At 37.8% G+C, this 13,787-nt stretch overlaps 3 protein-coding genes across 12 annotated transcripts in view; 2 read left to right on the top strand and 1 right to left on the bottom strand.

The window, feature by feature from the left end:
- The window catches only part of LOC112182268 (TMV resistance protein N), an 81,291-nt gene that overhangs the window by 49,665 nt on the left and 17,839 nt on the right, over window positions 1-13,787 (top strand). For all 10 annotated transcript variants that reach the window (XM_040512625.1, XM_040512624.1, XM_040512629.1 and 7 more), the window contains 4 exons: window positions 28-1,161; window positions 1,254-2,057; window positions 3,625-3,698; window positions 3,965-4,008. In XM_040512625.1, the coding sequence (XP_040368559.1) occupies window positions 28-1,161; window positions 1,254-1,874 (1,755 nt within the window). In that variant the 3' untranslated portion in view covers window positions 1,875-2,057; window positions 3,625-3,698; window positions 3,965-4,008. The remainder of the gene's footprint in view (window positions 1-27; window positions 1,162-1,253; window positions 2,058-3,624; window positions 3,699-3,964; window positions 4,009-13,787) is intronic.
- Window positions 4,017-8,693, top strand: LOC112182269 (DNA (cytosine-5)-methyltransferase DRM2). The gene is given in 9 exon segments (XM_040512634.1): window positions 4,017-4,690; window positions 6,023-6,059; window positions 6,062-6,186; window positions 6,413-6,512; window positions 7,071-7,162; window positions 7,272-7,896; window positions 8,074-8,246; window positions 8,248-8,359; window positions 8,362-8,693. Coding segments are annotated over 9 exon segments (1,671 nt in total). The 5' UTR covers window positions 4,017-4,558; the 3' UTR covers window positions 8,637-8,693.
- On the bottom strand, window positions 11,792-12,794 carry LOC112200276 (transcription initiation factor TFIID subunit 4b-like). Its single transcript, XM_024341308.1, is given in 2 exon segments — window positions 11,792-12,529; window positions 12,531-12,794. Coding segments are annotated over 2 exon segments (1,002 nt in total).

Raw genomic sequence — 13,787 nt, 5'->3', positions numbered from 1 at the left:
GGCTCACTGTTTTGATTTTATGAGCAGAATTTTGACAAGTTGAAGTTCATCAAACTCTGCCATTCTCAAAAAATTGTGGAGACCCCAGACCTCGCAGGTGTTCAGAATCTTGAGACTTTAGATCTTGAAGGATGTTCTCATTTGGTAAGAATCCATCAATCCCTTGGATTTCTCAAAAAGCTTATTGTCCTGAATCTTAAAGACTGCAAAAATCTCGAGAGTCTGCCAAGTAGAATTGAAATGGAATCTCTTGAAACATTAATTCTTTCTAACTGCTCAAAAGTTAAGAAGATTCCTGAGTTTGTTGGAAATATGGAACGTTTGTTGGTGCTTTGTCTCGATGAGACTGCCATTGAGGAACTGCCTGTTTCAATTGAACGGTTGACTGGCCTTGTGTCATTGAATCTAAGCAACTGCAGAAAACTTGTTTTTCTTCCAAGCACCATCAATAAATTGAAGTCTGTTGAAAATCTTAATCTTTCTGGATGCTTGAAACTCGGCAAACATCAGGTAAATCTGGGGGAGATGGACTGTTTTGAGGAAACTGATGTGAATAGTGGGTCTGCAATAGAAATGTCACCTACCCATGATCGCATAAAACATGTGAGAGGTTCAATCTTTCATCAATGCAAAGTAGTTTGGGGATCTTTAAATAAGTTTTTGCCTTCTGGATTGGTGCAAGAAGTGAATACAGAGCCAATGAGTTTCCGCTTGGCTATATCTCAAAAAGTGAATGCAGAGCCAACGAGTGTCCGCTTGCCTATTTCTGGTCTCTGTAATTTAACATATCTGAACCTGAGTAATTGCAATCTTGGTGAAGGAGCATTTGCCAACGAATTCGGTTACTTTCCCTCTTTGGTGACCTTGAATCTAAGTGGAAACAATTTTATTCGCATTCCTTCAGGCGTTCGATTGCTTTCTAAGCTTGAGAACTTTAACTTGGAGAATTGCAAGAGACTTCAAGAGTTGTCAGACCTTCCATCAAATAGTAGACTAGATTTAAGGGCAGATGGTTGTACTTCACTGAAATACTTGTTTGATGCATCAAATTTGAACAGACTAAATAGATCATATTTCAATTTCATCAATTGCTTCAATCTAAATGGCAATGAAGGATGCAATAACATAGCATTTGAAATGCTGAGGACACTCATGTATCAGGTACTCCCTCTCCAAGTGTGTGTGTGTGTGTTTCTGCTCATATACTTAATTATAGACATTAATCAGCTAACAACCTATCTCTTCTTGCACAGGGAATCTCTAATAAGAGGGAAACTTTTCAAATTGTAATTCCTGGAAGTAATATTCCTGAGTGGTTCAGCCATCAGAGCGTTGGGTGTTCATTAAGTGTATCTCTACCTGTACATTGGAATAACAGTCGGTTTTTGGGATTTGCTTTGTGTGCTGTTTTTGTACTCCATGAGCACCATCCGGTGGATGAGCTTTATATAGATGAATTCAGGACTTTTAATGCAACACATCATCTTGTATGTTGCCTGAAGCTCAATGGAAGAGAATTGGAAGTATATGGCAGACAGCCTGCATTTCGCTTTAGTGAAGAATTTTGCCAGGTTAAATCAGATCACCTGTGGCTATTCTATGTATCTCGTGATAAATACTTTGGTACAGAGTGGTGGCATAACAGTTGCAGTCAGTTTGAGTTCTTATTTGAAACTAGAGGGCCAGGTCTGAAGGTGAAGGAGTGTGGAGTCCGTCTGATATATGACCAAGATGTGCAAGAGTTGAACAAAACAACCCCTCAATCAAGTAGTGGGATGTCTCCTTATGAGGATATATCGATTAGTTTTCACATTCCAGTTGCAGGGGAAACCAGTGGCAGTGGTAGCAGAACTTGCACACTTGAAGAATTATAAGACTGGCAGAACTATAGGGTATCCACCACTGGCCACTCTGAAAGACCATAATTAAGGACTTTCTGATCCCATGGTTGGAAATGAGTTGCAGATCATGAATGGCCAATGCCTCCTCTTCTCCTATTTTGAATTTCTGCAGTAATTACTTTCTGGAGCTCTCTTGCCTTCATCTTTTACCGTTAGGTGAGTCTTGATCACTCGAGTTTTGATATTATGCCTAGTTATTAGTGGACTCCCCAAGTTATTTCCAAATGACACTATAATCTTGCTTGCATAACCGATATTATTAAAGTAGTTTTAAAATAAACTGAATTGTCTCTCTGTAGTTTGTTTGATAGGAAAAGCATATAAAGTTTCTCATATTGTTTATAGTTTATAAGCTATCAGTACACTTGTAGGCTTGCTCCAATAGTATTATGCTTTTATACCTTGTACTCATGTAGAATGGTGTGCTGTTACAGAGACGTTTAAGTAACCTTGCATTGCTTCTCCATTATATATAACTTATATGAAATTGCTTTCTGTTCGTGTTCGTGTTCGTGTTTGCTTTCACCATTTACGGCACGTTAGGGTTTCGTTTGGTACTGATTCCAAGTTTTTCTAATGTAATACGCTCTGTCTTGTAATAAGGTGAGACCACTGGTTTATTATTATTATTATTATTATTTTTGGGTACTCTGACATGGGAGAGAATGAGGCTAAAGGGGGAATTGAAATCCAAAAACTTTAATAATTTATGGTTAATAAGTATGATATGAATAAGTTTTCTGAAGGATTTTTATGCAACAGAAATGTCTGCCTTTTCAATTTCTGGCTTTATGTATGCCCTGTCCTCTTTCGGATTCTTGAGTTTGTCTTCAACAGACGGCTCCCCTTCCTAATAGGGTAGCTATTTGCTCATTTCAGGCTGCTGTTGTGTCATTTCATGATCGAGTCGAGTACTCATACAGTAGTCCTATTATACTGCTTGGATTTCATACATTATCATATTATACTACTATAGTCACTTTATTCGTATCATTCTGTTCAAGGTATACATAATCATGTTTCACAGTTGGGTTATTTGTGATTTTAATCCAACTTGTTTACTGTTTTGGGTACAAGGTAAAGTCATTTATGGGTGCATTTCAAGTACTGATGGAGTTCGTGTTGTGTTCCAGTCATGGAGTTCATAACTTAACATATACCAAAATATAAAGGAAATTTTGCAATCTGCCAGACCTTGTCTGCTGGAAGCAATTTGGCATATTACTGTTTCCCTTTACCTTACACAGTATTTGGACATAGTTGATAAACTTCATGGATTGTTCATGCATATAATTGTCTACTGTTTGTAAAAGTAAACTCCCTTAAGCATGGTAGCTTCCAGATAATTTCAGCGTTTATACTCTGCAAGATACAACGATCATGGTGATAGTGAATTCAGATATTCATAATTTCAGTTATAAAGTTTCTAAACAAAATGTTGCACGTATTTTAGAGTGATTCAAGAAACAATAAGAATAGAAATTTATGTTTAAATATCTTACTGGTTTGCCGTGAAGCATAGACACCAAGTATGTTTTCCTGTGACGGTATCTCTGCAACCGATGAACTGACTCATTATGAATTTTATGCTACTCTGTCTCTAGTGCAGTTTTCTAATTGAAGAACTGTTTGTGTTATATGTACTCGTACGTGTAATGTAATGCGTTTATAATTAATTATCGCTCCTTTATTAACACTGATAATTATTGAAAAATCTCTGCAGCGGCACTGCTAGCTAGGGATATTTCTGTAGCTGGGTTGATATTCATTCTGGCATCAGATTAATCTTGTATCCATGTAAGTTTATATCATCAATTTCCATATGATAAAATCTGTATGCCACAGCCAAAATAGCACAGTTTAGTCACTTTTTCACGGCTCAACAACTTTTACTACACCTTGAATCTTCAAGAATATCTTTTACATAGTTGCAAACGAATACTGTAATCCTGGTTTCAGAAAGTATTTTATGCAAGTCAAGGAATGAAATTATTTCTTGCTTTTTACAGTTAAAGTTTTCTCTTTATTATGGTACTTATTCATTTTGTGTTTAACTTGGACAGCTTGGAAACTTTTGCACTGGGCTGAACATACATATAGAGAAATGGTACATGTTTTTTGTTCAAGTTCTTGTATTCATTCATTTCTGTTAGTCCCTGGTTAATATTTAGGTGCTCACCCTTCAATTTGAAATTTACTATATTGTTGTGATTAAGGGATAATCTAATAGTAATAAGAAACTAAAATAAATGATTAGTTTGTGGAGTTGTGGCAATGACATGCTTAATGACAACGTTTTGTGAAATTGTAGTGTGTCTGCAATTTTCGAGGTGGATTGAATGTAATGAAAACCAGGACTTTTAGGGTGAAGTTGGGTAGGCAGTACTTGCAGGGAGATTTCATAATAGGCATTGTTGTGGCCCATGTTGGCTTTGGTATCTTTTAAATTTAAATTGCCTTTTCTTCTGAATGTGGACTGGAGGTAGCGTTTCTTTGGCTCATTGGTATAACATCTGCCTAGCTATATTTGTTAATTGTATTGCTGGTTCACTCTGGTTATAATGCTTGAGTGAACCCTAATTGGACTAAATTTTTGAGCTTTGTGTATGTAAAAATTATAGTATTTGCAAGTTCATGTACTTCTTTATTTCTCATTTATGTTTATATATCCTGTAAAGGATGGAAATACATCTCGGGTAGATGGTGATGATGTTGACTGGGATACTGATGATGAGCTTGAGATTGAAAACTTCACTTTATCTTCTTCAGCTAATCCAGGCTCTTGGGAGGTAAACCTTATATCTGACGCACAGATTCATGTTTCTTTGAAGATTTATGAATTATGATATGAATCTATTATGTGATAAGTTCATTGGGGCAGATGAAATACTGGCTTGCTTTGTACATTATCAACTGTGCAAAGTGTTTCTTCACTGGATATTCTTGAAAACTCTGCATCTAATTAACTTGTAAAAATGCATGTGGACGATATTCAGGTTTCTGTAGATTATTGGCTTTTTTCTTTTAATTCTTTTTCCTTGTAAAGCAGTGATTGAATATCTCAAATATCAAAGATGTATGTTTTAGTGCTTTTGCTTTCAGAAAATTTAGTTATCCACCTTTTCGGTTTTAGCTGAAAGATTTCAAAATTCATGCTTGCATCCTGTAATCTCATGCTATGGTTCAAAGTTAGCTGAGACTCATGAGTGGAATTAAGGTATGGGAAGGTTGCATCCCAATTTGAACTAGAAGTATTGCATTCTATTCTACCTAACCAAACTGTAGCACCCTATGGAATTCATAATGATTACTTTCTTTTCCCCATCATTGTTTGTACAGTGCCTTGTTGCTGTTCAGCTAATTGTGTTTGACTAATTTGGTTTCCCTGAGCACACTATCGTCTTCTTTTGTCAAGTATTCGTAGTTTTGTGTTTGCCTATGGGATATTGGACTAGGTCAGTAGATAATTAATCTGGGGGGTATAACCATGTATTTTGTGTTCATTCATTGTCAAAGCTGTATTGCATGATTGTTTTAGTCAGCCTGTTGGCCCTTAGCTTCTACTGTAGCTAGATTTTTTTTTTTTATTACAGGTGTCTCTGGTTATCTGCCACATATATTTCTACATCATTTAAGCCTATTTTTCATATTGTATCACTAATTGTTTCGCTTTAATTGTTTTTCATGTACATATTGATATTGTCTTCTCTAAAAATCTTATAATCCATATGTTTTCATTTCCACTACATGGAAGCACTGCTCTTGCTTTTGCTTTAGTGTCCAGCATTGTGCCCATCTTCCATCTTTCTTACCGATCCTTGTAAATTCAAAATGAAATTGATGATGATAAGAGGAAAAAAAAAACATTAAACTGGCATCAAAATTCCTGGTTAAGATTTCTAAATTAAGCAATGGTGTTCAATTTACATTGTCTTGTGAGTACATAACCAATTGCTATCTTGTTAGATTGGTAACCAATTGTTCAGATTCATCTGTCATTTCATGGTAGTATAATGCACATATTTATTGTTTTTGCAAGTTGAGTTGGTCCCAGGTTGATGACTCGCAATAAAAAGAAATAAGATTTTATATTCTTCTGCTTTCTTGCTATTATTTTGCAGGCTCTTGAAAGTAGTCCTCCGGAGCAACATTCTCTGCCAGAGATTCTCCTCCAGAGCAGTGCTCTCCTCAAGAACAGCAACAAACTGACTCGGATCTCTTTTCTTCAGATTATGATGGGAGCTTTCTAGATAGTTTTTCAGACCTCGTTAGCTCTGATGACGAGGTAGTGAATGTCTTGAATACTGTAGATGCCATTGGCCCTTTTTAATAAGAATCTCTATCCTCCACGCCACATGATATTATATTGTTTTGCAATACTGATGGAACTTCCTCATCATTCTTTAGGCTAGTACATCAATTTACATGGGATTATTGGTCCATGGCAATGCCACTTCGCTTGCATGTTACATATGTGGACTTCACAGAAAATTAATCAACTATTTTTGCAGGTAACCATCGATCCTACATCTGAGGCGGAGACAAAACTTATGTCCCTGGTTAAAATGAGGTACAATGAATTGGAGGCTTCAATGGCAATAGAAAGATGCGGTATAACCTTTTATTTTTTTTTATTTTTGAGAATTCTCTTGTATAGATTTATCTCTATGCTTTAATTCTTTTTTATTATTATGTTGATATTCTGTAAACTGCTATTTACTTGCTTTAGGTATATGCATATCCTTAGCTCCAAACCAAACTCCAGAACTATAACTAGAACAATTTCATTTAGGGTCTTTTAACACACTAATTTCATCTTCAGCGCATCCAAAAAATATATTGGCTCCTTTCTGGGTAGTCAGGAATCAGGATCACAATCATGTAACTGGAACTGTATAGCAGGAGAATCTTGTGGAACTAGGCTACAATGTTTTTCATAGCATAAAAAAGGCCAGTGATTTTGGGGCCACAAAACTCCTTCCTAATATTATCTGTTGTTTAGTAGGAAATCCAACCAGGTTTACTAGTTTCTTTGACTTGGACAATAAACCACTTCCTGCTAGTTCAGTCAGTTGGTGATGCCATCCATCCTAATGTCTCTTTTTCAATTCTATCTATGTTGTTACCTGTCTCTTTTTACTTCTGTTTTTTCTCATTCAAACATTGCAGGTATTGACTCGTTGCTTGTTGATTTGACTGATTTCATATCAGCTGCTCAAATTTCAAAGGCAGAAGGTGGCCATCTTCCCCTTGAAGAGATGGTATTGTTGTCCTTCTTGCTGATATTCAATGTCAATTTCTGGACTAAGAATCAGTTTATGTACACATTCCATGTCTGGTAGATTTTGACTGCTCGTTCAACTTTTAGAGTGTTCACATCTGCGAAGTGAGTATGCTGAGAAGAATAAAAGGAAACTTTGTGAATCTTCATTGCTGAAAAGGAAAAGGATTATGGGACATGGAAACCAGATCATAGGGGAAGATGCTGGTGCAGTTCATCTCCCAAATCCAATAAATGGGTTTGGGACTCCAGCTGATCTCTGTCAAATCCAGAGAAGTCTTCCAGAGGCAGCCACAGGACCTCCTTATTTTTACTATGAGAATGTGGCATTGACTCCTAAAGGAGTTTGGAGCACAATATCCCGCTTTTTGTATGACGTGAAGCCTGAGTTTGTTGGTTCAAAGTATTTTTGTGCTGCTGCAAGAAAGAGGGGTTATATGCACAATCTTCCAATCAAAAACAGAATTCCTCTCGTTCCCCTTCTACCACAAACTATTTCTGATGCATTTCCGATGACAAGGAGGTGGTGGCCTACTTGGGATGATCGGACAAAGCTAAATTGCTTACAGACTTGCATTGCTAGTGCAACAATTACTGACAGGATCATGAAGGCTCTTAAAGACTATAACGAAGATGAAATCCCACCAGAAAGTGTCCGTCGCTATGTTCTTTATGAATGCCGCATTTAGATAGTCTCTGCTAATAAATTCGCTCATGGATTCGTTTGCATTTATATTTCCTACAGTTTCACTTTACAGTTATATTTGCTTCAGTTTTCACTCTGTCTGCTGAGGCATGAAAGATTTGAGTAGATTTGTATATTTTGCCGTTTCTATCTCATGAACTATGTATTTGAACAATTTCTTTTTTTTTTTTTTGATAGATGGGGACCCAAAGGGCCCAAAGGGAAAACAAGAAACAAAAAAAACACAATCAGCCAATGTTTATAGTAGATTTTCACTTTTATCGCATACTCTCTGCTATTAGTTTTACTTATGGCCTTATGGGTTCCACTTCTTCTGAATGATACAGTGGCTCATCACCTGTCAGTTTTGAAAGATCGATTTCCCCAATGGCATCAATGTCCTCTCTCTCTCCTATGGGATTGGTGGTGCAGAGGTAGCTCTTTATCAGCTTGGTATCCCGATGAAGAATGTTGTGTCAGTGGAGACTACCTCTGAAGAAACGTTGTGAGGTGTTGGTGGGAGCAGACAAACCAGAGACGGAACTTGTATCAGCTTGCTGATGTGCAAAAGTTGAATGCTGACCGCTTAGAGCATTATATCAGTTCCTTTGGCGGGTTTGATCTGGTGATTGGTGGCAGTCCATGTAACAATCTTGCGGGTGGCAACAGACACCATCGGGATGGGCTTGAGGGTAAAGAGTCTTCTCTTTTTTATGATTATTTTTGTATATTGGATTTGGTCAAGGGTATTATGGCAAGATACAATTGAGTGTATGTATAACTCTATATTTTAGATGAATGAACCATTGGATCTCTTTGTTTCTGACTTTGGATCTCTTATTTTTTTTTTTTTTTGGGGCTGTGACTACTTACTCAATTTTAGCTTAAAAATTGCTCACTTACTCTACTAAGAGATATTTAACCTCATTTATCCAATCTAACATCTATTGACATTTTAGCTCCTATTAATTAACTCATCCCTCTCCCCTCAGACTCTCTCCTCCCAGACTCTCTCTTTCTCTCCCCCTCTCCCTCCCTCCCATCAGCGCAGTCGTCGAGGCCAATCCGAGGTCACTGAAATCGCGCCGTCGTCGACACTCAAAGCGGTCCGGCATCGAGGCTCTCAATCCGTCGTCGTGCAGCACAGTTTCGACTCAGACAGAGACTCCAGCGCAGTCGTCGAGGCACAAATCGGTCCGGCATCAAAGCCCAAACGAAGAATCTATACCCCAAGTTGTCGGCGTCGCCGCACAGGTTCAACACTTGCTCGGTTAAGCCGGAGCGTAAAACAATACCGGATTGATGTAGAGCGAGCTCTAGTTTGGGGACACAGGAGTGGAATTTCCGTAATATTCTGTATATCTTCTCCACGTCGGCGGCGAACTCGCAGTGGGTCGGGTTGTCTGGGGTCGGTTCCGAGGTGCCGAGAACTGATCTTCGTTCGCTGAATACATGGTTGGTTTGTTTGGTCGCTGATTACTTAATTAACAATGACTAGTGACCTGCAAGCACTGATTGAAGTTTCTGCAAATAAGGCGTACTTTTACCAGGCTTATGGTCCCAGGACAGTTGGCACTCTTGCGCAGAAAATATGTTTTCATACCCCGTGAAGCAAAAGAAGTTTATTTGGTGTATATTTTGTCAAAAATGAAAGATATGGGTATTTGTTCAGCCATCATGTTTGTCTCTACCCTATGGTATTCTTGCTTTTAAATAGTTTCAGTGCTATTTTTTTTTTTTTTTTTGGATAACCTGATTCATTTGTTGGATGCCTTGATGTTTGGATAATTAAGTTACCATCAATATATGGATTTCGTTAGTGTGTGCAGGAATTGTCACTTATTGAAAGATTATTGGGAAACCGTAATATGTTTATTGCGGACAATAATAAGATTATTGGAGGACAATAATATGTTTATTAGGGGGCAATAATATGATTATTGGGAGGCAATAATATGATTATTGGGGGCCAATAATATGCATATAAATTGATCAATTGTGCCTGTGGTGTATTCATTTTGGTTTTGGGAGTTTATACAATTCACTGGACGGCAATAATATGATTATTAGGAGGCAATAATATGAGTATTGGGGGGCAATAATATGATTACTGGGGGGCAATAATATGATTACTGGGGGGCAATAAATTCAGATGCCGGAATCCGGTCACTAGTCCAATAGCCGGATTCCGGTGACTGGACGCCGGACTCCGGTCACCGGTCGCCGGAGACCGCGGCCGGCCACTGGTCACCGGAGCACAGCAAAGTGGAGGATGACTTCTCTCTCTAAGTGAGAAAGAAGAAGAGGGCAAAAAAGTCCCAAAAATAAATAAAAAGAATAAAAAAAGAATTAATTGGGTATTAGGGAAATAATCCCTTAGAGTGTTTTGGGTAAATCAGTAAATGGGGTTAAAAAACTGTTAGTGAAGCAAGTGGGCAATTTTCAAGCTGAAATTGGGTAAATGATCATTTCCCCTTTTTTTAAATGATATCGAAATATGCAGTGATACTTGTTATCGAAATGGGATTACTTGTTTTTTTTTCTTCCAATGGTTTTAGCATGAGACCTTCTAAGCTTATGTAGAATCTCTGTGTTGTGTCCTGATTCAAAACAGAAACCAACTTGTGCTACATGTTTGAGTAGTTTCTACTCCTAGCCATCTTGTCTGAGAATGCATATGAGAAGCTAGCTCTAGCTTCTCTTTTCAGTGGCTGTTGTGAACCATTCCTGGAAAAGAGACTTTTACTATGAATTGAAAGTTAAAATATGAAACTACTTATACCTTGGGTAATCTTAAGAATTAATAACCAGATAATTGAAATTTCATTTCAGTAATGTAAGTTGTCCAATATGCAAAAACAAATACTAAGAAGAGTTGCCAACAGGGGGAATACCAGATTGGAACAGCAAGAAAATGACTTGGAAGTAATTCCATATGCATGTTATTCTACGTCTATTCAGACACAACATGCATTTCACCCTTATTGTTTGCCCATTATGTTGTATCGCAGGCTCGCAGCTCATGTATAGGACTTTTGGTGTCTCTCAATTTGACATTTCTTCTTTCTCAGATGTCAGCTCGGAAACTGGGACGAAGTAGTTGGCCCTGGTTGAGAACTCGTAGCTTGATAGTTTATATCACTATTCTCTCATTCATTGTGAGGATCTGGAGACTGTATGCTGAAAGAATAGATGCAGCCCAGAAATAGTAGCCGAAGCTAGAAAGTGTTTCACTTTGTTTTGCCTTCATATACTGATGTGATTTCTGGTGTCTCTCAAATTGAATGAACAAAGACAAAATGAAACGACTACTATAAGGCCATACCAATATGTACCTATTCCAAACAAGAGTCCTATTGAGTACAAACATGTTCACCAAATTTTGTTCGTTAGTATGAATCATGTCTCTGTTCTCTTCTTTTTTGGGTCTGAATCCCCCCTCAACCAAAATTACTTCTCTCTCTCTCCTTGAGATATGGTAAAACCGCAAAACTGAAGGTATGAATAATAACAATTAATTAGAAAAGTAGAGATTGTTTGCGCCTATACACATAGGCTTGTAGGTGTATGTCAGGTTTTCAAAGTCTATATGTTTTGATAGGATGGTAAACTGAAAGGAAAGGAAAGCAACAATAACAATAGTTTGAAGAAAAAGTATTCGAAATACACGACTTCACCTTTCATCGATCCTACTAATGTTTGCACAGAAACTATTAAATCTTGTTCTCAATCTACCCAAGGATCAAAAGCCTAGCTTATATGTGTGCTCAGTATCTGCGACATATTTTCTTGCTTAAAGAAATTGATCCTAGGAACTCCAAACAGCCATTCTGCAGGTAATGAAGATCGAGGAGCTGATATTAACAGTTTAAAGACCCTAGCTCTAGGAATCTCTCATACACAATAGTGTTTAGCAGTTTCAGATTATTCACCGGCTGCAGTGTTCATTAGCAAATATATCAAAGTAGACTTGGACGTCTGAGGTTCCTTTTCCAGAACAGCAATCACATCCTTGACAGATATACTACGAGTACTAGCCACCTTTGTTCGAGGCATCATCATAACTTGGCAATTCCTCCCAAACTTTCCAACAGCACTCCCAGCTGCAGACACCATAGCTTCTACACCGCCCCTTTTCTCCGCTTCTATTGTTCTTCCAACAGTTGATGTAGCCTTGGGGTTTACATCTTTACCTCGACGCTTCTCCCGGGATAGCTGATCCGCCTTAAGTTTCCATTTCGCCAATATGTCATGTCCTCCAAGTGCAGCAAGGGCAGCAACATTTGCTGCTGCTGTACTTCTCCTCATTTTGTCATCTTCATCGTCATGTTTATCCTCAACACCCTCAAATCCGTTATTTCTAACCTTAGCTTCATTAAGCTTCTGAGCCTTTTCCTGCAACTTTTCCCTAGCTTTCTTGTTGAGAATCATAATTTCTTGCTTCACATCAGATGTAGAAACAGTGTGATGTCTCGATTTTTCACAATCAACCCGCTGCTTCGACTGTCTAATCAAATTAAATATGATCCCCCTCAGTCTCTCCTCCACACACATTGACAAGCATCTCTCCACATCTTTATCTATACCAACTCTCAAACCACACCTGCCCATGATTGCCGCCAACTTTTTCTGCAGGGGAATCTTCTGCAAAACCAGCTAGCCCTTCTTGGTTTTCTTGAAGCACAAGTTTTCGAGATGCTTGCTGCTTCTTGGGCCCAGAAAGCAACAGCATGCGCTCTTGCTCTTCCACAAGATTGACTCCACTGACAGAAACAACGTCGCGGAGTTGCTCAATGCCTTCTTGATCTGTGTCTATCTCATCATCAGCTACCTTTTGCTTCTTACTTTGTGGTGGAGAAGCACTACGCTTGTTAGGGTTTTTGACAGGAGGAAACAGAGGGTTTGGGAAGAATGGTGAAAATCCCATTGATGAAGATCGGCTGCCCAAGATTTCTATAGGAAATTTGGTTTCCTGAGGCTCGAGTTAAATGGAATGTAATAGAGCTGATCTTGCAAATATATAATGAGCACAAGCAGAAAACTCACACAAAGCACAGAGGCAAAGCCAAAAACAAGTCTCAAGTCCGAATAGAACTAGTGAAGGTTTTATATACAGGTTGAAAAAGGCTGGAGGTCTATTTATTTTCAGGGAAAGACCAAAAAAAAAAAAATCAGAATAGAGTAGGTAATGACAAAAAACACCACTATATTTTTATATTTCCACTTTTGCCCTTTTACCCATATTTATCCTTTTAACTTTCATCACTTTAATATTTACTTTTACCGTTACTCTAAAAATATATATATTTTTTCCCTTTGTGACGGAGCTTGGTGGGTTTATATCTTGAATTTATGACTATTAGAATTCATCCTCTATATTGAAGGTAAACAGTTAATTTTCATTATTCATAATTTCTATCTTTTTTTTTTTTTTTTAAATAACGGTTGGTGCAGCTGCCCTCAAAAGTTCAGTAATGAAACCGCTAAATACAAAGGTGTTGGGGAAATAAAGTCTAAACCCCGGACAATTAGTAATGAGAGATAATAACAGGAACTCCCACTAATCCTATGTATTTAAACATGCACCAACTAGCAAGAGTTGACATACCAGATAACCGGGCAACTCCATTTGCTTCTTAGTGACATACCGGAAAGATAAAGCTCATATGAAGTCATAAGACAATAAAATCTGTTTTCCCACTATGTTGTCGACCAGAACTTCTTATGACACTTTGTTTCATCTTGCCACTAGGAGGTTATGCCCATCTAATAAAGACTTGCCTCCTCTCTAGGAATGACAAGGTATTGGGAGTGCACACCAAGGCAAAAAGCCCAACCCCCCCTACTGGTATAGAGTAGGGATTTATTACTAACACAAAGTAGTAAAATAAAAAAACAAGAAATAAAAAGCCCATAAGAA

Source organism: Rosa chinensis, chromosome 1 (assembly GCF_002994745.2).
Source record: "Rosa chinensis cultivar Old Blush chromosome 1, RchiOBHm-V2, whole genome shotgun sequence".
Classification (NCBI taxonomy): domain Eukaryota; kingdom Viridiplantae; phylum Streptophyta; class Magnoliopsida; order Rosales; family Rosaceae; genus Rosa; species Rosa chinensis.
Note: the sequence above shows the minus strand (reverse complement) of the source record. Positions and strands in the feature narration are given on the sequence as shown.